The sequence below is a fragment of the Theobroma umbraticum genome, unplaced genomic scaffold (assembly GCF_002168275.2).
Source record: "Theobroma umbraticum cultivar Fairchild unplaced genomic scaffold, ASM216827v3 scaffold_30.0, whole genome shotgun sequence".
Classification (NCBI taxonomy): domain Eukaryota; kingdom Viridiplantae; phylum Streptophyta; class Magnoliopsida; order Malvales; family Malvaceae; genus Theobroma; species Theobroma umbraticum.
In genome coordinates this window covers 4,937,186-4,960,347 of record NW_018397254.1, presented here as the reverse complement: position 1 = coordinate 4,960,347, position 23,162 = coordinate 4,937,186, and the positions used below count along the sequence as shown (strand labels likewise).

The following is a 23,162-nucleotide window of genomic DNA, read 5'->3' as shown; positions in this document are numbered from 1 at the left end:
AGTATATCTAATTGATCATGTTTATTCATGTAGTATTTCACAAGTTGCTTTTCCGTATGTGTGAAATACATAAATGAAAAGGATTTACTACACGCATGGCACATGGATGTGATTGCTTAAACTCAACGAGTCTTCATCAATTAGAGAACAGAGAGTTTCTCCAAAGTTTTGCAAAAGGTATTATGTGCAATTTTACAAGATTAGAACCTTTCCACATATACAAAAGCCAGTTTAACATATTAATATGTCATCCCCTGTCAATAACATAACTCCTACCGGGCATTCACTGGTTTATTACACAAAAGGGATAGGAACAAGTAATATGGCATCACAGATATTCTCTTACCCTTGCGACAAACTGATGAAGAGATTGCCAACTGTTTTATGTTCATGCTCAGTCAGGAAAATACAGGGGAGCCTTATGAACAGTTATCAATTTCTTTGAACATTCCGTGATGATGACTGAAGTGATGTCCATCAATATTCTTTCATGGTAGAAAAATAATATTGTATTTCAAGAGCGCGATAGGCGGAAGGAAAAGAGAGAAAGCAAAAGGTAAGATTTTGACATTCTTCTGGGTTCCACTAGATTTTGAGAACAACTCCAGGCCATTGTCTCCAGCCATGTGAAAATACATATATATACAACAGAAGCATAAAAAACAAGTTGGCAAAAAGACCCATCTTGGCCCGTTTAATAGTGAAAGCAGGCAGTATATACCCCAAAGGCCAAGGCGTTTTGTTCTCTCATCATGTGTTTTTCATAAAAAGGGTCCCCCATTAGTCTATAATCCTCACCTGTAAATAAATGATTCAATAATAATTGCTCTATCAATGCTACTTTTGTGTAAAGCAGCTTTATCAAGATTCTGCTTAGGAAAAATTTCGCTGTTTAATTTAAGAAGCTTCCGGGAAATGGAGCGGTGGTTGTTGTTAAATCATCTTTGATCAAAACTTTTGGTTGGTAAAAATGGGGCCTTAATTATATGCTTGCTTGCCTGCTAGCTGTGAACTTTCCCCTAACTGGTGCTGTATTTTCCTCAAAGCCATGCTACATGTTACTTCTGGAAAGAAAAAAAAAATCTTCTGTGTCTTATTAGAAGACTAACTTGCAAAAGAATCTCTAAGAGCAGAGATTTTCTTGTTTTTCGCATGCACCCAACTGAAGTAAGCACTCAGCAGTTTAAGCCTAGCCTGAGTTTTTGTTTACCATTCCTTGTGTAATTGGTTTTTGATTATTTGAAGTGTTCATGATGATGAATTATAGATTGATCATCTGCAACTCTAGCTATTTACTCTAAGGAGGTTGAACAATAATTAGTTTTCTAATCTCTAACATCTATTTAAAGAAGGTGAAACAAGAAAAACATTCATTTAAAAGTAGTTAATGGTAGTTGAGGAATGAATTTTAGTTTCTACCCCATGGGAATATTTCTATGAATTATATAAGAAAAAAGTTAAAAGTGCAAGTCTGGGTTATTAAATCTGCTAAATAATCTAAAGGCCAAACATGCCCTATAAGTCGGTATGCCTCGAAGGTAGGTTCAAACCCAGTTGGGATGCTGCTGCTATGATCGGTTTAATGCTCGGTTGCAGAATCTCTTTCTCCATTTGCATATTGTAATTAAAAAAACCTGAAAATCCTGTGCCCATTTATATATGTAAATAAGAATAGTTAGATGTATTGTAACATCATTCACTTGATTGTTCTTCAAAGCTCAACATGCCATCAAACTAATTAATCGTTTCCAATCAGTCAGACAACCTTTTTTATTTTCTTTTGGAAAATAAATTAACAGTTTTGGTTGCAATCTTTAAATCATTATCCTAAATTTAAAAGGCAAATCGTAATAGCGGCCTTAATTACAGGTTCTTTATTAAAATAGTAAATAATTTTACATTCAAGACTCTTTAACCTAGAAACAGCTCATCACTCTGGTGTTTATGGAGGTCATTAAAGGCAATTAAAAGAAAAGAAAGACTCCCACAATATTGTTACGAAGAAATTTTGACTAATTTGAATACTTTTCCTTAGTAATGGCATCTCCCACGCAAAGTCCCTACCGAAGTCTACAATTTGTTTTTTTTTTTTTATACAATAGATTCTAGAACAAACATGCAAATCCGGCAAAAATATTTTACTGGTATAAAGTATTAAGGTAACTTTGTCTTGTACACTTTTTTGGTCTAGGATGTTCACTTGACGATGTGACAAGCATAACCCCCCGACGTCATTGTAAACCACATGTCGTCACTAAGACTTCAACAAATGTTAAAACTCTGTTGTTGTTTCGCAATCACAAGATTCCACCTAGTAATATAGTATGTAAATCTTCCTTGAATTGTATAATGCTTGATTTTGAAAGTGCCATGCCACTTGATTCATCGAGTCAAATCTTTTCTGATGATAATAAAATCAAAGATTTCAAAATTAATTTAACCACTAAAAATAAAAGAAAAGAAGAGAGCTAAATTTCCACATTCAGTAGAAATTGAGAGAATATTAATGATATGGGGAGAGTCATTTTCTTTATTTTAGTCGAGTCGTTGAGTAAAAAATAATCATATTCATAATTTTAAATTGAAACTAGTTTAATTAGAAACTGGTGATGGCAGGGTGTGTGTTTTCAGTCTTAGCCAAAAGTGAGAAAATAGTCTCATAGCTCGAAGAGTACAATGCTATCGAATAAAAATTCATTTTAGTGCATCTTTGTACAGCCTGATGTAAATCTTCCACCATCTACTTATGATTTTACCAAATTAAAGTTAATGACTCTTCCCGATTTTTGTAGCATCTGGATTTTTTTTTTCAGGTGCCTTAATTTGGGAGGAATCACTCTGTTCTGGCTTTAGGTCGACTAGGAAGGAGCAGCCTTTGGTTTTTCTGGTGCCTACCTTTGGGTTCACTCTGTTCTGGTTTTAGGGATACTAGCGAGGAGCAGCCTTTGTTTTTTCTGGCGCCTGGCTTTTGCATGTGGGTGCCGTCAAAATCTTTTTGGGCGTGTATGAAGTATTGCACAATCGTATAGTTCAGACTCTTTTAAGTTGTGTCCATGTCCAAAGCAGTCTTTTGCCGCTGAAGTTTTAAGACTCTTAATGGCATTCCAGCCTTTCTCTAAATAAAATATAATTTTTTTTTTTAAAAAAAGTTAATGACTCGTTTTATGTCAGCTACAAATCATTCATAGGTAACCGAAGGTTTTACCCATTACAATTTTGAATTACATATAGTTCAACTACTAGAATTTGATACAGTAGCAGAATTCTACAAATTGGCACTGGGATATACCTACATAAACGAGAACAGCGTTTGGACAAAAGAGAAAAAACAAAGAAATTAAATTAAGAAGCTACGAACTTAGATATTATTGCGTCAGAAGAAGACCATAATTGACAAAAGCAGAAGCATGGGGTTCCTACTTCCTAAAACATAAGATTGCTTCTCATGCAAACTTCAACATCACCTACCAGGATTTTGCCTTACAGAATCATTTGGTCTCTGATGGTATAAATCATAAATCGTCCTAATCATCACATTCTTTCTTAGATCTAATTGTAATAATATATATATAATTAATTAGGCCGCCCTGCCGTCACAATACACGTCATTTACAACCACAACGACAGGGGAAGATTTGTCAACTTAAGTCGTAAAAGAAAAAAGAAGAAAGCTAATATCATATAAATGGAATGCAGTTAGTAGTATAGCGTAGGTTAATATTAATTAATGTAAATTTCAACCTCACCCAACCTACAACGAGAAGATGGAAGGTGATAAGGAGAGATGAGATGTCGAGTGCAGGTTAGTATGAAGTGGTTGTTACATCAATTGTCGGCCAAAATCATGATTAGCCATGGAATTTAGAGGAGTAACGATCATGATTAGGGCAGAGAAACTGACACCCCCTCATCAGTCATAACAGAATATGTGTAGTGCTACCGTTACGTGAGAGAGAGAGAGAGAGGAAAGATCGATTGGCACCAACATTTTCATACACCCATCGGCACTATCGTTTTGGAAAGTTTTTGGCTAAAGTGCGTGCGTCGGTTAACAATTAAAATCCTAGTCTCTCAGCTTACTCGATTGTATGGGAAATGCTGCCCACATGGAGATCGCAAAGCCCTTTTAGTGACGAAGGTTGTTAATATGGAAATTGACTTCCACTTATTAAATGACAGACTTAACCTTACTTTATCGTACAGTATTACAATCTTTGTCCAGACCCGATGTGCAAAGCCTTCGTCTCGTCTCTTCTTTTTGTTTTTTTTCTTTTTTCTTTTTAAAAAATATTGATTCGTATTTGATGAAATTACATCCTTGGTGGATTAATTCCTCCTTTCTTCTTTCCTGCCATACTTCAATTACGAGGATTTTGAAGAGAGACTACTAGAATAATAATACATTCTTGCACGAAAGGTTCACCTTGGAGTCTAAGAAAGAAATTGGACCCTGTACAAAACGTTTGGTCTTTCTCTCTCTTTTAATTGGTTCCCATTTTCTTATGGCAGGAGAGAATATTAGGTGGAAAGTTGAATATCTCTTCACCTTGACAGAAGACTAGGCATGTAAATAGATAAAACTTCTCCATTGTGAAACATCTCTGTATGGACCCTAAATTTGAATTGGAACCTTGTCAAGTTTTGTAATCGTTTCTACTATTATAAAGTCAAGAACTGAGTCAGTAGCCACACCAATTGGGTTGCTCTCCCTTCAACTGACTCGAATTTAAAATATTTTAACAAGTCTGTGCTTATACAACTCTTAAGTTTTTCATCTTTTTCCCTTGTCATTTTTCTTTGTTTAATGAAAATTAAAGTGTTAAAGATGTCTCCACCATCTTTCTTTTCTGTCTTTATGAAAAGTTTTCAATTTTTAGAAATTGGATTCACTCTCTTTAAGTTCTGAAAAATTGGCTAATAGCATGCACTTGACAGACATTTTGGATTGATAGATTACTGATTCTATACAATCTCTTCAAATATGTCATCAATGTAATGTATATAAAGTACAAAAAGACCCTTGAACTTGATCTAAAAATGTGCACTAGGTTCCATGTTTTTATTTGGTTCAATGAGCTATGGAATAATTATACTTCAATCTTATATATTCTATTAAATTTTGTTTGTGAGTGTTACCGGTAACAGATAAGTTAGCAATTGGACTGAATTAAAACAGAAATAAAATGGTTTAATTGAACTAAATTAATAAAAGTGTGATAAACAAGCAAAAACTTAATTGCATATTTTGAAAATAGTTTTTTTTTTCATAGTTTGTCCCTCAAATAATATGGAGAAATTTTACTTCTTTTATGCATATGGATGGGTTATTAGATTTTGCACTAAAACATAATTCTTTACCTTGTAAATAGTATTCCTTTCTTCGCAGCTTAAAATAAAAATTTTTATTGAAAATCAAAGGAATAGACCCGCCGTCTCCCTTGAAAAAATAGAGCTGGCCCTTGTACGCTTGTATCCGATTGGGGGGAGGAGGCATAAACATTATCTTTTCATGCTAGCTTTTCCATTCATTATTTATTTGCATAAAAAAATAAAGAAGAACAAAGAAATGTCTAGTCACGATATTAAATCATTAAATTTTGGAATTTACAGTTACCCCTCGACTTCATGCATTTGTATGAAACCAAGATACATTCATCTCCCGCTATGTGGAAATCAATTCGATAATTAATATAAAAACCATCACCATCACAGTTTTTGGCTACTAAGAATTGAATAAAAAAAATCAATATCATGGCATATAATCATTCAGTTTAAATTTTAATATAAACTCTTATATAGTACGTTTTAAAAATTGAGGAGAAAAGTTGAATCTGAATTCTTCGATACATATGTACATCAATCACAAGAGTTAATTATTTGGTTCCAGTAGGCGGCTAGGCGTTCAACTTTTGTTGAAACGATCAAAATAAAAAAAAAAGTTAAAAAATTTTAAAATTAATACGTTTAACTTAATTAATAATAAAAAATTTCATAATAGATAATAATTTTATATAACATGTAAATAAAAAAAACAAAATAAAAGCTTGAAAATGACAAAGATGATCGAATACTTCTTAAGAATGAGTTGACATGATCTACATTTGAGAAAAGCACAATGAATTATATCTTTTTGATTGATAGGAAATTTCTATATCATTGGCCATCAGGGACTAAGCTAGTTAATTTTTATTGTGAGGTCAAAGATAAAGAGAAATAATGGATAAAATATAAATAATTAAATACAATATATAAGATTAACAATTTTCTTTTACATAATCAGTATTGTTTCAAGACTAAATATTCAAAGATAATTTTCTTTTAATTAAATAAAAAATATAAAATACATCAAAAAATATCTTATATAATCAAAATTAATAAAAAAATGACATATTGGTAAAATTTTAAGCAACAATTAATAATATTTGAGAATTAAATAATAATTTTTTAATTTTTAAAGACTAAAATCATTGATAACATATAATAAAAAAATATGGCAAGTAGAATATAGAATTATATAACAAAAAAGAAAAAAAAGAAGAATATAGGTCATGATTCGTACAAATTTAAAGGAAAAAATCTATAAAAACTTAAAACACATGATCAAATAAAATAAAATTAAAAAAATAAATAATAATAATATAAATAGAAAAAGAAAGATAAAAAAAGCTTTATCTTTTTATAATTTCACAATAAAAGAACAAAAGAGAAGAGAAAGACAAAAAGACAAAGATGGAAGAAGGTATGAATAAACTTAAAAGGGAAAAATTTAAGAGTTAGGGTAAAATTAAATGGATTTATAGGGTCATTTTATTATTTTTTATTTGTATTAATAATTTAATAAAAATTATTTTAAAGGTCCATTATATATATATGTATATAACATATTGCATTAATAATTTAATAAAATATTATTTTGGGTCTCATTAAAAAATATATATAATTTATAGAAATTTTTAAACTTTTTAAGAGGGCCATGGGGATGCTCCACCCCTATTGACTGTAATCCAAGATTAGGTTCTACATGAAAAGTATCAATTTCTTCAAACTTGAACCTGGATGTTTTGATTTATATTGTTCTTAATTATAAGTTGAAATATTGAGGCTTGGTGACTCAAGTATAGGAGAATCATTCAAACGATTTACATATTTTTTATTAAAGAATTTGTCTATTATTTTTAATTTACTCATACTTTAGTTAAACTTAAAAAAATTAATTCAATCAATATCTAATATTTTATTATATTTCTACTTAAATCTAAAATAATAAATATAAAACTATAATACATAAAATATAAATGATTAAATAAGAAATATAGGATTCACGCAATGAGTAAATATATAAATAGTTAAATAATATAAATAGAAATAATAAGATAAAAGCAAACTTTATTTCTTCTTAATTTCGCACAATAGTAGTGAGTAGTCCCCGTCCTTTTTTGTCTAAACTCATAAACTCATAAATATATATAATTATTAAAGAAAAAACTTATTTTGGGAGAATTATTAAAAATATATATAATAAATAAATAATTTCAAAAATTTTATAAGGCATAGTCCCCATAAATATACTACTCTTCGGAACTAGTAAAAAAAATTCATATAATAAATAAAAATTTTCAAAAATTTTGAGAGGGCCACAGCCCTTCTAAAACTATATGATCCTCCACCTCTATTTGATTACTAAATTTTTTAAAATTTCTATTTTAATTATTTAATTTTCAAAAATCACAATTTACTCACAAATATTTATAAAAATTAATTATTTTGTTTATTTAGCTGTTAACCATTGTTTAATGTGTTGTTTCACGTGACAAAGAAGTTGATATAGATATATCACAAGATGGAAGTCTGACTTATATGACAAAAGACGTGTGAAATAGTCATCGAAAATTATTGATCGAAGAATCAAAATAATAATTTTTATAATTATGAATAATAAAAAATAAAATAATCGAAAGAGTATTTTTCTTTTTGCTCAGAGTAATTTATCCTTACATCAAAACTCCCCAAGGAAAGCTCATAATTCGTTGGGGCTGTGAGTGAAAAATGATAAAAACACTATAATTCTATTTGTAGAGAGCAGCAACGCATGGCATCTTTTTGGCATTGCTCCATTTTTACATTTGATGATGTTCTCTCTTATGTCTTGTCGCTTTACGTTTATAGCATGGAATAATGAAGCAGTGCCCTGCTAGCATATTGGAGCACATCTTTCTTCACCTGCGGAGCTTTTTGTACGAAATTATTTAATCTAAAAGAAGATAGCTACCAATTTTTTGCCAATTGAAATGAAGTCGGACCCTAGAAAGAAGTGAGACTAAATTATAAATAATTTGATTAATTTTGGGACCTAATTCACCTGGTTTCTCCTAAACAGATACTGTCATGCGCGATCAATATTTACGTCTATAATATAATAACATAACATTTCTTTTAAATTTTGTTGATACTTTAAATATTTGCTTTTTACTGTTTATTTTTAAATAAACAAAAAATTCACCAAATAAAATCATTTCCAGTGATTGACAATATATCTCACATTTTCAATGATCAAATGAAAGATTCAGCGGTTGCCATGTACAATCATGGAAAGCAAAGAAAGAAAAAATGCATGAAAGGACAACATGCAAATTGAGACTCAGAGATTAATGGTCATATCCTCTGACATCTCGTATTCTGGACTCCCTTAACGAAGTGGGTTTTGGATCGGTTTGAGTTACCTCCCTTCCCTGCAAAAGAGTAGGGCACGTGGGAATTTCCAAATTTGTGTGAGCAATAAAACATAGTACCCAGATATAGCGTACACCACAGAAGAAACCGCAGTTAATAATAAAATAAAAAAGATAAACGTTGTACTTTGGTTTCGTTTAAACCTATTGATTATTGTAGGTTCTGCATTATGTCTATGTGGTGCCCTGCAGTTTGTCAGTGCAATGATAAGAGTGAAAAATGCGACAATAGAAGATAGAGCCCTAGCCCCAGCCCCAGCCCCCTTGGCTGCCCACAAAGGAAAAAAACACACCGAGTCGCCAGCCAAAAAGGGCATCATGTCTTTCTTGGTCTAGGGGGCCATGAAAGCTCAGTGGCTCCGACCCCATCATCTCTTTCTTGCTCTCTTGTCGTTGAGGTGGTTGCACAAGTAAAACGAGTGATGTTAATATACACGAGAGAGAGAGAGAGAGAGAGAGAAAAGGAGAGAGATTCTTTAGGGATAGAGAGGTGGTTTTAGAGGTGCTTTTCAAATAGATATTAAGGTCGAGGGTCATAGTTGAGATGTGGGCGTGCCCCCCGCTGGCACACTTCTAACGCATTTTTTGGGTGTAGGGACCCACTTTGTTTTTACCACCTATATCGTGGGACCTACTCCCCTTATATCACCCCCATTTTTTTGAATTTATTTTTCCCGATGGTATTCCTCTCTGTGGTCTCTAGATTTTAGGTGGTTGGCTCCTTCTCAAGGGCATAGACCCCACGCTAAGTACACCAATGGCCATGATACCAAAACTTTTCATGCATCTTTGGACCATTCATGCCCTACCACCATTATAAATTATCATGACTGCATTACCCTTTACGCACACCCTCCTTCTCTCCCGCCCTCGTTATTGCTCTTCCTTTTTCTCTTTCTCTTATTCTCTCTCTCCCTTTGCCGATCAGTTTTCATTTTGTGTATCGGTTTCTCAGCAAGGAAAAAAGCCACCTTATTCCCTGATTTTGAGACAGCTCATGTCAGAAGATATGAATCTATCCATAAATGGTCAGTCTCAAGTCCCTCCTGGTTTTAGATTTCACCCTACAGAAGAGGAGCTTCTTCACTATTACCTCAGAAAGAAAGTGGCTTATGAAAAGATAGACCTGGATGTTATTCGGGAAGTTGATCTTAACAAGCTCGAGCCATGGGATATACAAGGTAGTAACAACAAACTATGTACATCTTTTTTAAACTTCTCCGATTTTTCTCTTTATGATTATGTATTGACATGGGAGTTTCTGGAATTCTGCTTTTTTGTGGGTTATGCAGAGAAGTGTAAAATAGGATCCACCCCACAGAATGATTGGTACTTCTTCAGCCACAAGGACAAGAAATACCCTACGGGGACCAGAACTAATCGTGCAACAGCTGCCGGGTTCTGGAAAGCCACTGGCCGTGATAAGATTATTTATAGTGGGTTTAGAAGAATTGGGTTGAGGAAGACATTGGTCTTTTATAAAGGAAGAGCTCCACATGGACAAAAATCTGATTGGATTATGCACGAGTACAGGCTGGATGATAACACCACCCAGGACTCTAATGTAAGCAATCCTCTTCCGTTTCCTTTTATATATATATAAAAAATATTGGATCACCGTCTTTCTTAATCAAGCATTCTGTACAAATCTGGCTGATATTTTATTAATATAGTAGTTCTTTTTAATCTTAATTGAGGCAAAATGCTCCGTCCTGAATCTGCTTCGCTTATATTAAATAATTAAATGGGTCCAGGCTTCCAATTCCATTGGAGATTCCGTGCCTGAAGATGGCTGGGTGGTTTGCCGTGTATTTAGAAAGAAGAATTATCAGAAAACCCTAGAGAGTCCTAAAAGCTCCTCCTCCACTTCTCTGGATTCAAAGACACAGATGCTTTGCTCAGGTAACGATGGGGTTCTAGATCAAATTCTTCTCTATATGGGAAGGACTTGCAAGATGGAGAATGATTCATTGAGCAACATAAATATTCCCAACGCCAACAACAGCAACAATAATCTTAGAATGCTCGTTGCAAATAACACAGGAATCGGTGACGGTTTACACGAAAGGTTTATGCATCTTCCAAGGCTGGAGAGTCCAACTCTCCCTTCACTTCCCATGGGTAGCTCACCTTTTGATCAAGAAAGAAGTTTCAAGTCATGTTACCAATCCATCGATGACATGCTGACTGAAACTGAACCATCTTCAATCAACCAAGGGGGTGGTGCTTGTGACACGGGTTCAGTTCAGAATAACAATGAGTCCAAAAATGGCGTTAATGACTGGGTCACCCTGGAACGACTTGTGGCATCCCAGCTAAATGGTCATGTAGAGACAAGCAAGCAACTATCATGTTTTAGTGACCCTAATGCGGTTTTCAGTCTTTGTCACGATGATGATATTCAATTATCTCACATAAATTTGCACAGATCAAATCAAAACTCCCAGGTCTACAGCAATGAGAATGATCTATGGAGCTTGACGAAGTCATCGTCACCGTCGTCATCAGACCCCTTATGCCATCTGTCGGTATAATAGAAGTATACTCCCAACATGTCAAGTTCATACGAAGAAGCCTGCTGCTTATTGTTCAAGTCTTAATTAGGTATATGTGACATATAGACAAATATATTATACATATCATATGTATTTTGCATAAATAAGGTGAAATATGAGATGGAGTGGCATTGTCAACTCATTATACTTTACTTAATAACGATGTCATCTAGTTACCACTAGCCCATCTCTGGACGGATTATTATTCTAGGGACTCGATTAATATGTTCTTTTCTACTTGTAATCATTTCCCAATGGGGTTGTGGTCTTACCCTAATTCGTTAACTATCTTGAAAAAGCTTGACAGAGCTAATCATAGCTTAGTGCTGACTTTAGAGTCTGGAATCTGGGGCTCATCTGTCTCATGGGTCTCACACCATAAACACAAATAATTATATCCACTTGAAAAGTGGTCATATATGCAAATGAGAAAAAAAAAATCAATCTGTTATGGTGGTGTCGAGGAAGATTTGAGATTTTGAGATACTGTTGTCTCACCTAACGTTCGAGAACCTTTCAAGATATAGAGGAAAAAAGTTGACCATCTTTAAGAAATTAGGATAAGATGTTGAACAGAAAAGCACGTACGAGACCAATAGAAAATCATACTGTACTTCTTTTGTCTTGTTCTATAGCTATAGCTACCAACAAGGATTTCTTTTCTCTTTACTATTCTCCCTTTTATTTATTAAAAAAAATTCCACTGACAAGAAAGTTCAATTATTTAATTTAATATCAGGAACGAACTTTTCATTTTCTTTCTGATGATATGACGAAAGGATGGAACTCTTCTTTAGGATGCAAGTTGATTGAATAGGTTGGTGCCTGTTGAGAACTTGAGGTCACCCTGGAGAATATTACTTCTACTTTATGAAAGCTCTTTCAGTCTTTCTCAAATCACGGAAATTCTGGCATACAATAGCACTAGTTTAAATTTTACATGTTTATGTGTGTTTCAAAGCATGCTGCTACGTGTTTGGAATAAGACTAGGGAGACAGGAAAGCATTTCTTGGTTTAAGCTCAACCACCACATTCAACGGATCTGCAAGCTTCCAGGGTGAGTGCAGACTGCAGAGGATATTTATAGGTAAAGGCGTAAAAATTCTTATAAGGAGTTAAAAGTTCCAACCCAAATACTACTTTGTTAAGTCAAGTGCATATTGAAACAAAAATAAAAGTTGTAATTAAGAATAAATGAATAATAATCAAGAACTGTTAAGATCAATCAAAACTCCCTAAACCGGGAATCTATCTAACAGTATGTTGAACATCACATGAGACTTTTCCAAATTCGAAAAATGACATTTAGCGTAGAATTGTTGGTAGTTTGACTAAATAGGTAGAGATGAAGATGGGCTAAGTGGGGGAGCACACACCAAATAGGATGACTAATCTCTTTCAAACCGGGATACGGTAAATTTCAAATGAAATTGAGGGTGTTGAGGTGGAACTGTCGCTTTTTCATTATGGCATAAATTAAGGTCATGCTTCGCAGTTGAATGCGGCAGTTGCTTGCACCAGAAACATGTATATAGCTCAATTTATTCCCATGCTTTCAACATGCTTCGAAATTAGCTAGGGTCCATCTCCTAAATCCTTGTCAATTTTAATTAAGAAGATGTTTTTATGTAAGTAGGGCGTAGGAGAGGTTGTCTTATTTAATATGACAACTGTGTAGGGGCGAAATCTTGGCTACTTATAGGAAAATGCTTCTTGATGGCTTCAAGCTTCTGGTTTATGCCTTGTGCAAATTAAGGAACATAAATATTTGGTGTCTTGATTTCAGTCAAGGGGATTAATTCAAGCACAGCTGGTGCAAAATGGCTGATCGGTGAGACTTAATCACAACTGTTTCAAAATCATTTAGGAGCATTTGCAAATTGCAATTCTCATTAGTTGCCTGCTCAATCTTTTCACTTCTTAAATGGCTTAACTGGTTTCAAGACAACTACTATCTGTTCTTTTGAAGGATGTTCATTTGAATGCTCTTCTTTTTTATTAATATAAAAGGGGGAATACTAGCTAATTGAAGTGATAATTTATATATATATATATAGACACACACACACCCACACACCAAAGGCTGGGTTAAGAGATAATTAAATGTGATTGTAGCTAATATGAAGCTTCCTTTAGTTGTATACATGTTGAAGCCGATGGACTAAAGAAAGAAACAATAATCTACCATGTGATCCAACAAACTAATCATTAGTTTTAATTTTCAGCTTTTTCCTAATCTTCATCACCAATAAAATTGGTACAAGTCAAGTTTGAGCAATTGTAATACCAATTGACTAGACAATATTATATAGAGGGTCCCGGAAACACTTTAATTTGTGGAGTTCATTGACTTCATGAATTGGCACTGATTGCTTATCTGTAATCCTTTAATTGGAAAGCGAATTTCTTTTGCCCAAACTTTTGGTTTATCTCATTCCAATTTATTGTAATAATTTTCCTATAATAATTAATAGTTTACTTAATGAACTACTAGTAAATATCTCTTGGCCAAAATAATAATAATAATAATAATAATGAAGTAAATATCCATTCCTCCACGTTCCATGCTGATATATATATATGTATAGTAATTAACACACATCCTCCCCCTTTAGTTCTTAGAACTTACTTTAAACCATTTCTATTTACAGTTCTTGGTCCAGTGGTTATTGTGTCTCTCTTATGATGGAAGAGTGGTGAAGCAGGCTTCAAACCCCACTGTGTCTTTTCTCTTTCCTCTCTCGTGCTTGTACCAGAAGAAAAGAATAGAGGGTCTTCGAAATTTAGCAAGTTCCAAACCAAAAAAACAAAAATTGAAAAAGCAGATGAGAAGGATAACGACTATACATGGATTCATGGGGCAATGATGGCTCTCTACCAAATGCGCCTGTGAAAAGAAAAAAGTGTTATAATGTATACTAATTAATCACTAGACAATTAGCAAGTTGAACTCTCCATACAGAAACAGAATACAGTCCATTAAAAATGTCTTTTATTTAATTGTATTAAAAAATCAACCTTTTTTTGGCTCTTTTTCTCCCTACCTATTTATCTCGTCCAGCAGGAGACCTTAATTACTAGCACTTTTCCCCCCATTCATTATCACATGGTTCAACCTCATACCTTGATGCCAATTCATCAGCATAGCACCAAGAATATTGTTATTAAACTTCCCCTCCCTTCCAATATATAATTATTTCCTGATTTAAATTTACACACGGTCAATAATCAATATGGACCCAAGTTTCTAATTAGTGCACTACTTTTTGTGTTAAAAATAAATGATATGGAATTGTGGTCAGCCGTCCAGCCATTCAATAAATCTGATAATTTTTTTTTTTAAAAAAAGAATCAGAAAAATTGTGGCCTGTCACGTCTGCTGCTCCGAGCTGGTAGGAAGAAAAAAATAAAAAAAAGAAATTTGATGTCTCCTAAATAGAAGCTTGATTAGTAAGGATATAATCGTAGAAACCAGCTGACATCTGATGAATCTAAATATTGTTATGTACTCTGATTTTGTTCAATACTTCTAGATTGGGAATTATCAGTTGGGAATAAAAAGCCAAACTCATTTTTTGTTATTTATTATTTGTTTGTTTTTGAATCATTTCGAAAGCGTGTCGTATTTGTTAAAGCCAAAAACTTTTTTTGAAGAGGGGGGGCGCTCTGAGATGTTAAAGCCAAAATTTGATACCTGGAAAATCGTCCCCATGTCTGAATGGGTTTATGGTCTCTTGTCGTCTATGAACAAATCATTCGTGGTCCAAAATGTTGAAAGCTTTGGTCACCATTGTATTATTACAACTATATATGCTCCAAATCTTATACAAGATGCAGGGTTTCCCATAATTTTGTCGTTGAAATTTTTTATGACATTTTCAAGTTGTTGAAGGAAAGTTTTCAGTCTTCCTCTATAGTACAACTGTTAACATCATGGGAACTGGAAACAATTGTTTGATTTCATCAGTATTTTACAGTATATTTTTTCTTTCTTTTTTTATAAGCCAGGAGTATGTTTTTATTAATAGTATTTCAAAAGACACAATAGATCCATCTACAGGGCCTGAGAACAGAACAGGTCGAGGATCACACCTTCAGAATTTCTACTTTATTATCAACAATTTTTGTTTTGGATTTCCATTTTGAAGGATGGGGTTTTCATTTCAGAGTCAGAAAGTATGAAACATGAGATGAAATGAAAAGCGGCTCAACCATAATTTTAGGGATTACCGACAGAACAGACCCCACACCAAAAGGAATTGATTGGTTTTTGCATACAAGAATTTCAGCTTTGTAAGGCCACATTGCTGAGGGCCAAACCCTGTGCTCTCTTTCTCAAGTCTTCTTCAACGAATTTTTCGTTACTTTTTTTTTTTTTGCTTTTTGGGTAAAACATTTTTTGACGACTAACTCTAATGATAATAAAATTATTTCCACATTCCACCATCTATTATTCATTATAGTTATTTGTACACTTATCATCTTGTTAGAGGCAAGGCATCTTATTTATTTTACCCAGAAAAACGAGTGTGGCATTTGCTTTTATATTTTAGTCTGCAATTTTCTCTCTTTGTTTATCTTAATCTTTTGACTCTTCAGCTGATGCTGAAAGTTTGTACCTGCAACTGACAGCATAGAATATTAATCCTTATTTTTTAACTGCATAATTGATACAACCTTCTATAAAAATAAGACAATAATTTATATAGAAATAATTTGTTTTGTCATCTAGTCCACGATTCACGTGCATATAGTAATTAAATTCCAAAAAACTTTGATGCAAATCAGCTGGCCTAAACCATGACTAGAGATGAAAAGCTAAGAAGATTTTTCCAAGGGTTTCCAAAATACAGGGACCTAGGACGTCATACGACGTAGTTGCAATCTGGATCGTACTTAGGGGATACGGTGGAAGCACGTTTTCGTTGATGGTTAAAGAAGAAATCAATCTTGTTAGGTGCGTGGGGCCTGATATAAGGCAAAATGTAACATCTAGGAGAATGATATGAAGGTGCTGTAGTTTATAATCATGAAAGTCTGTGATAAATTGGTAGGGCTTTGAGTTGGGAAGCTAAACCATCGCTTCAAGATCATGGAAAAATGGAATCATTTCCCCAATCTGATGTGATTACAAGTCAAAAAGCCACTTCTTTCCATTCTACTTTCTCCATCTTTGTGTCTTTAGGGGGTTACTGAGCAAGGCTAGGGTTTGGAACTGGTAGAGCGAATGCGAGGTTGGTTTAGTTTTGTTTTTTTTCGTTTTTTCACTCTTACCTCGTCTAGAATTGTATGACGACAAGATTTTAACATCAAGTGTTAGGTTCATCTGTGAAAGCAAACTCAAAGCTTTTCTGGAAGTGTGGGCCTAAATGCTTCGGCTCACTCTGCAGTGTGTATCCACCAGGCAAACCCACCAAGGCCCAAATCACTCTGCTGACACCCAAATTCAGAGTCGCTCAAGTTATCAATAGTCAGTGCCAGTTATTCAACCAAACTTTCAGCAAACATACCCACTACACCAGATAATATAGGTGGCATGGTGTAGGGAAGCTGTATAGAGCTCTTAAGTGCAAAACTACAGATAATAGTGGTCACGGCAAAGGACAAAATTTTGCCTTAAAGATGTTACGAAATCAGTGGTAAATACTGTCTTCAATGCTCGCCAGGAAGTCTGAGTTGAAGAAAAAAAATGCTAAATCTTAGTAAGTATACTAAAAAGGCTCTCACATGGAGTTCCAAGGTGATGACGGAAAACAATGGCAGCAAAACTTGGGATCAACAAGAACATTTTCGGGTGAAAATTGAGAACAAAAATAGCGAAGGTACCGGTGGATCCATACAATAACTAGCGTTCCAGCATTCTTGGACAAAGTGGCAGAAACAATTTCTACTCCTTAAAGCTTATCAGTTCTCAAGCTCCTTCAGTTTGCCAAGTGATATTTAGTCAACTTCAGGAGATTTGACAGTTAAAAAGGAAACCTTACAGAGGAAAATCCCTCTCCAGCAACATCAAATAGTGATTTCCATAGATACACAGAATCCATACTGACATGAAAATGGAAAGTTGAGGAGGAATTGAAAAAATTAAACCATTGACCTAATATAGTATCTGTCAATGTGAAGAGCACCAATATCACAGGCAACAAGATTAGGCATAAAGTTCACACAGACTGCAAAAACGAATAGCTGCAAGCAAGCAGCATATTTTCTTAGTCCAAGTTTGTTTCCAGAAACCCGCAACCGCATGCTGAACTTTCACAGGAGGATAAACAATGAACAGACAAATTGCAGCTCACGCTTAACAGGTTAATCAACATGCTTACTTCCAGTCCTCAGAAATACCTTATAATTTCTGAATTGCCCTTAAGTAAGGCCAGTAGCAGCTCTAGCTAGTTCATGACATGTATAAGTACGGCTAACAAGCAACATTATCACATTATACATTCAGACCAATTCTCTTTATTGACACAAAAACTTAACTGCCGGTTAAGTTTTCAGTTAACCTGAAAAGTAACTCTTGAGTCATGCACACTTTGAAAAACCAGCTCGGCTCGTTAAGTATTAAGATAGTCTTGAATTTTACTATGACTAGGATTGTTTAATTTTAATTAAATTAGTATACCCTATTAAATAGTCTTTAAATCTAGTTAGACTAAAATAACATATCCTAATTGTATTAGGATAAGATTATTTGATACTATAAAAGGACCCTATTGAGTTAAAGAATAATCATCACCTAGATTTAGAGAGAGTGATTTGGGTGTATGTGGGATAAGGGTTGTGAGTTTGAGACTGTTTTTGTAATCTCCTGATTTTTTCCTTAGTGAATCTTTCTCTGTTGCTGTGCTCGTGGACGTAGGTCATTAAAAGACTGAATCACGTAAATTCTTGTGTTCTTGTGGGTGTGCTTGATTTCTTTCTTTCCTTATTCTATTGATTGGGTAAGATCTTGGACAACTCTTTATAGATAATTTTGCAATTTCCACAACAAACTGGTATCAGAGCATTAAGATCTTGAGTCAATCTGAATCTCGCTATGGCAACTTCATCGACGAAGTATCAGATTGAAAAGTTTAATGGAAGAAACGATTTCAGCCTGTGGCGTGTTAAGATGCGCGCATTGTTAGTACAACAAGGACCGTTGAAGGCATTGAAGGGAAAAGAGCATCTTTCCTCGAATTTATCTGATGGTGAGAAAGATGACCTTATGAAAAAAGCACATAATGCTATTCTCCTAGCTTTGTCTGATGAGGTACTAAGAGAAGTCACGGAAGAAGAATCTGCTGCTGCAGTGTGGCTTAAACTAGAAAGTATTTATATAACCAAATCCCTAACGAATCAACTTTATATGAAGCAATGATTGTATACTCTCAAGATGAGTGAATGTATGTCCATTAATACCCACATTGATGAATTTAATAGGGTTATTCTTGATTTAAAAAATATCGGTGTTAAAATTGATGATGAAAACCTAATCCTAATTCCTTTATGTTCTTTGCCTCCATCATATGAAAACTTTGTGGATACTATGTTATATGGTCGAGACACTCTCACTTTTGAGGATGTAAGGACATCTTTAAATTCCAAGGAATTGAAGAAGAAAGTTGGTGGTATCAGGAATGAAAATCAAGCAGAAGGTTTGGTTGTGAATAGAGGTAGAGGTAAAGAGAAGGGCTTAGAAAAAAAGGGTAAATCTAGATCCAAATCTAAATCAAGAGGGAAAACTTACTGAAATTGTGGTAAGAAAGGTCATTTTCGTCCAGACTGTACTAAATTCAAGGGTGACGAAAAGATCAACAAGTCTGAAAATACTGCAAATGCAGTTGAAGATGATTTTGATACTTTTGAGGAAGCTGAAAATGTTCTTGCAGTTATTAATACTAACTTGAAGGATACATGGATCTTAGATTCGACCTGCTGCTTTTACATATGTCCTAGGCGTGATTGGTTTACAACTTATCAATCTGTTGATATGGGCACTGTACAATTAGGAGATGATTTCACTCTCTCAGTTGTTGGGATTGACATAATTCGAATCAAGATATTTGATAGTATAATAAGGGCACTTAAGGTGAAACATGTACCTGACATGAAAAAGAATTTAATATCTTTGAGTTTGTTAGATAAGAAGGGTTACAAATACAGTGGCCAAGATGGTGTCTTAAAGGTATCTAAAGGAGCCTTAACTATAATGAAAGGTAAGTTATCCGGTGGCTTTTATCATCTAGTGGGAAGCATGAATATTGAAACTGCATCTGTAGTCTCATCCCATGATCCTGATGATGATGTTACACGTTTATGGCATATGAAAGTAGTGACAGAATTGAGTAAGAATGGTTTACTATGTGGTCAAAAGACTGAAAAGTTAGATTTCTGTGAACATTGCATCTATGGCAAACAACACTGAGTGAAATTTAACACTGCTACACATCGAACCAAGAGTACAGTAGACTACATCCACTCAGATTTGTGGGGTTCTTCTCAAGTGGCATCGAAAAATGGATCATTATACATGTTAACCTTTATTGATGATTTTTCAAGAAAGGTGTGGACGTATTTTCTGAAGTCTAAAAGTGAAGTGTTTACCATTTTTTTGCAATGAAAGGCACTGATCGAGAAGCAGACAAAGGAAAGGATCAAGCACTTTCGAACAGACAATGGTTTGAAATTTTGCAAATGTGAGTTTGATCTATTTTGCAAAAACGAGGGAATCGTTAGACATCGCACTGTCATAAAAACACCACAACAAAACGGTGTTGTAGAACGGATGAATCAAACACTTGTTGAAGAGCAAGATGCATGCTTTCTAATGTTGGTTTATCTAAAATATTTTGGACAGAAGTTGTCAACATGGCTTGCTACTTGGTAAATCAGTCTCCATCAATTGCAATTGAATTAAAGACTCCAGAGGAAGTTTGGTCAAGTAAACCTGCTGATTATTCTATATTGAGAATATTTGGTTGTCCTGCCTATGCTCATGTAAGTGATGGTAAGCTTGAGCCAAGGGTAAAAAAGTCCATATTGTTAGGCTATGCATCTGGGGTGAAGGGTTATCGGTTGTGGTGTACTGATCCGAAGTCTCCCAAGTTTATGGTAAGTCGGGATGTTACCTTTGACGAGTCTACATTACTTCATGGGATCAAGTCTAGAATTGCAACCTTATCAGACCAAGAAGTGGACAAGCAAGTGGAGCCTGAAATCAATGCTCCTGGAACAGTGCAAGATGACAGTGAAATCCAGAATGAATCGTAAAAGGTACAAGAATTAGTATCTCATATACAACAATGAAGCATTGCTACAGATAGACCTAGAAGGATTTTAAAAGCACCTCAGAAGTTCAATGATTTCGTTACTTGTGTGGAGCATGATTTTGATTCTTATGTTTTATCTGTGGTTGAAGAAGTAGAGACTAATGAGCCTTAGTCTTATCGTGAGGCAATTACTTGTATTGAGTTCTCTTAGTGGCTGACTACTATGAATGAGGAGATTGAGTCTTTACACCCAAATCAAACATGAAAGCTTGTGAAATCACCTAAAGGCCAGAAAGTTATGGGATGCAAATGGGTCTTCAAGAAAAAGAAAGGGATCTTAGGAGTTGAAAGTGCTAGATTTAAAGCACGACTTGTAGCAAAAGGGTACGCACAAAGAGAAGGAATTGACTACAATGAGATATTCTCTCCTGTTGTGAAGCATAGTTCAATCCATGTGTTGCTTGCTATAGTGGCATATTTTAACTTTGAGTTGAAGCAACTTGATGTTAAGACAACATTCTTACATGGTGAGCTTGAAAAGTGGATCTACATGCAACAACCTAAGGGATTCGTTGTTCCAAGTATGGAAGATTGTGTGTGTCTACTTAAAGGTCATTATATGGCTTAAAACAATCTCCTAGACAATGGTATAAAAGGTTTGATATGTTCATGGAAGCACATGGGTATACTAGAAGTGTATATGATGGTTGTGTCTACTATAAAAGGCTTCCAGATAATTCGTCTATCTATTTGTTGTTGTATGTGGATGACATGCTTATTGCTGCAAATAGTAAGTTCAGAGCATTGATGTTTAAAGAGCAGCATGTGTGAGTTAGATGAAAGACTTAGTGGTGCAAAGAAAATATTGGGGATGGAGATTATTAGAGATAGACAAGTGTCGAGATTAGTGTTTATCACAAAAGAAATACATTCAAAAAGTACTAGAACGTTTTGGAATGCAAGATGCTAAGTTTGTGACTACTCCGTTAGGACTACACCTAAAACTTTCAACTGGCTTATCACCACAAACAGAGGATGAAGAGGATTACATGACTCGTGTTCCTTATGCCAATGTAGTGGGTAGCATTATGTATGCTATGGTATGCACTAGGCTTGATATTTCACATGCTGTCAAAATGGTTAGTAGATTCATGGATAAACCAGGGAAAGGACATTGGCAAGCTGTGAAGTGGATTTTTCGATATTTAAAAGGCACTATAGATGTTGGCTTAGTGTATGAAGGAAGTACAAACACTAGTTGTAATGTGGTTGGCTTTTCCGATACAGATTTTGCTAGTGATCTAAATAGTAGAAGATCTCAAACGGGGTATGTGTTCACTCTCTCAAGGTCTGCAATCAGTTGGAAAGTAGTTCTTCAATCAACCGTTGCTTTGTCTACAACTGAAGCTGAATATATGGCTGTGACCGAGGCAGTGAAGGAGGCTTTATGGCTTAAAGGCTTGGTTAGTGATCTTGGTTTTGAACAAGCACATACAGTTGTGTTTTGTGATAGTCAAAGTGCTATACATTTGACAAAAAATCAGATGTTTCGTGAAAGAACCAAACACATCCAAGTCAAGTGTAACTTCGCTCGTGAGATTGTTTCTAGAGGTGACATTGTAGTGAAGAAAATAGCTACAGATGAAAATTCGACAGATATGTTGACTAAGTCAGTTTCTGGGATAAAGTTCAAGCATTGCTTGGACCTGATCGGTGTTCGTAGTGCTTGAGGCCTTTTGGGGCATTGGTGGTATCAATAGAGATTGGTTCGTAAGGTGGAGCTTGGTGAATTCAAGCCTAACGTGGAGATTTCTTAAGATAGTCTTGAATTTTACTATGACTAGGATTGTTTAATTTTAATTAAACTAGTATATCTTATTAAATAGTCTTTAATCTAGTTAGACTAAAATAACATATCCTAATTGTACTAGGATAAGATTATTTGGTACTATAAAAAGAGTTAAAGAATAATAATCACTTAGATTTAGAGAGTGATTTGGGTGTACATGGAATAAGAGTTGTGAGTTTGAGACTGTTCTTGTAATCTCGTGATTTTTCTTAGTGAATCTTTTTTTGTTGCTGTGCCCGTGGACGTAGATCATCAGAAAACTGAACCACGTAAATTCTTATGTTGTGGGTGTGCTTGATTTCTTTCTTTCCTTATTCTATTGATTAGGTAAAATCTTAGCCAACTCTTTAAAGATAATTTTACAATTTCCACAACATTAAGGTTGAACATACTGTTCACTTGAAGCCATGAATACAGAATAATAATAATATCATTAATGCAAGTTTGGCAATCTTTTCAAGCATCTATTCTTGAGTATGACGTATTAGTCATCCACAGATAGACTTGGTGAAAGAGTTTTCAAAGCAATTTGACACATCATCCTCGTAAATACGTTCAACAAACTCTTAACTTTGTCTTCATAGAGAGAAATTCAACAAACTCTTATTACTTGTACCTTCGTAGAAGACAACTTCATTTAAGTTCAGCAATCATTTCAAACAACTAATCTTGAGTAACAATAATTATGTATATTATTCAACCATAGCAAACTTTGTAAGAGATTTTACAGAGCAATTTGACACATCACCTTTTAAAATAATATCTTCAACTGACTGT

General features: G+C 34.4%; 1 protein-coding gene across 1 annotated transcript; it reads left to right on the top strand.

Moving 5' to 3' along the window:
* Positions 1–9,471: 9,471 nt before the first annotated feature.
* On the top strand, positions 9,472–11,592 carry LOC110413004 (NAC domain-containing protein 43-like). Its single transcript, XM_021423689.2, has 3 exons — positions 9,472–9,910; positions 10,022–10,293; positions 10,484–11,592. Exons 1-3 carry the CDS (start codon positions 9,556–9,558, stop codon positions 11,261–11,263), a joined length of 1,407 nt encoding a protein of 468 aa, XP_021279364.2. The 5' UTR covers positions 9,472–9,555; the 3' UTR covers positions 11,264–11,592.
* Positions 11,593–23,162: the final 11,570 nt, after the last annotated feature.

What these genes read in the sequence shown, in the direction of transcription:
- LOC110413004 (XM_021423689.2), top strand. Translation starts at nt 9,556, where the DNA reads ATGACTGCATTACCCTTTACGCACACCCTCCTTCTCTCCCGCCCTCGT. An exon ending in CGAGCCATGGGATATACAAG is followed by an intron (nt 9,911 to 10,021) that starts GTAGTAACAACA and finishes TGGGTTATGCAG; the next exon opens with AGAAGTGTAAAATAGGATCC. An exon ending in ACACCACCCAGGACTCTAAT is followed by an intron (nt 10,294 to 10,483) that starts GTAAGCAATCCT and finishes AAATGGGTCCAG; the next exon opens with GCTTCCAATTCCATTGGAGA.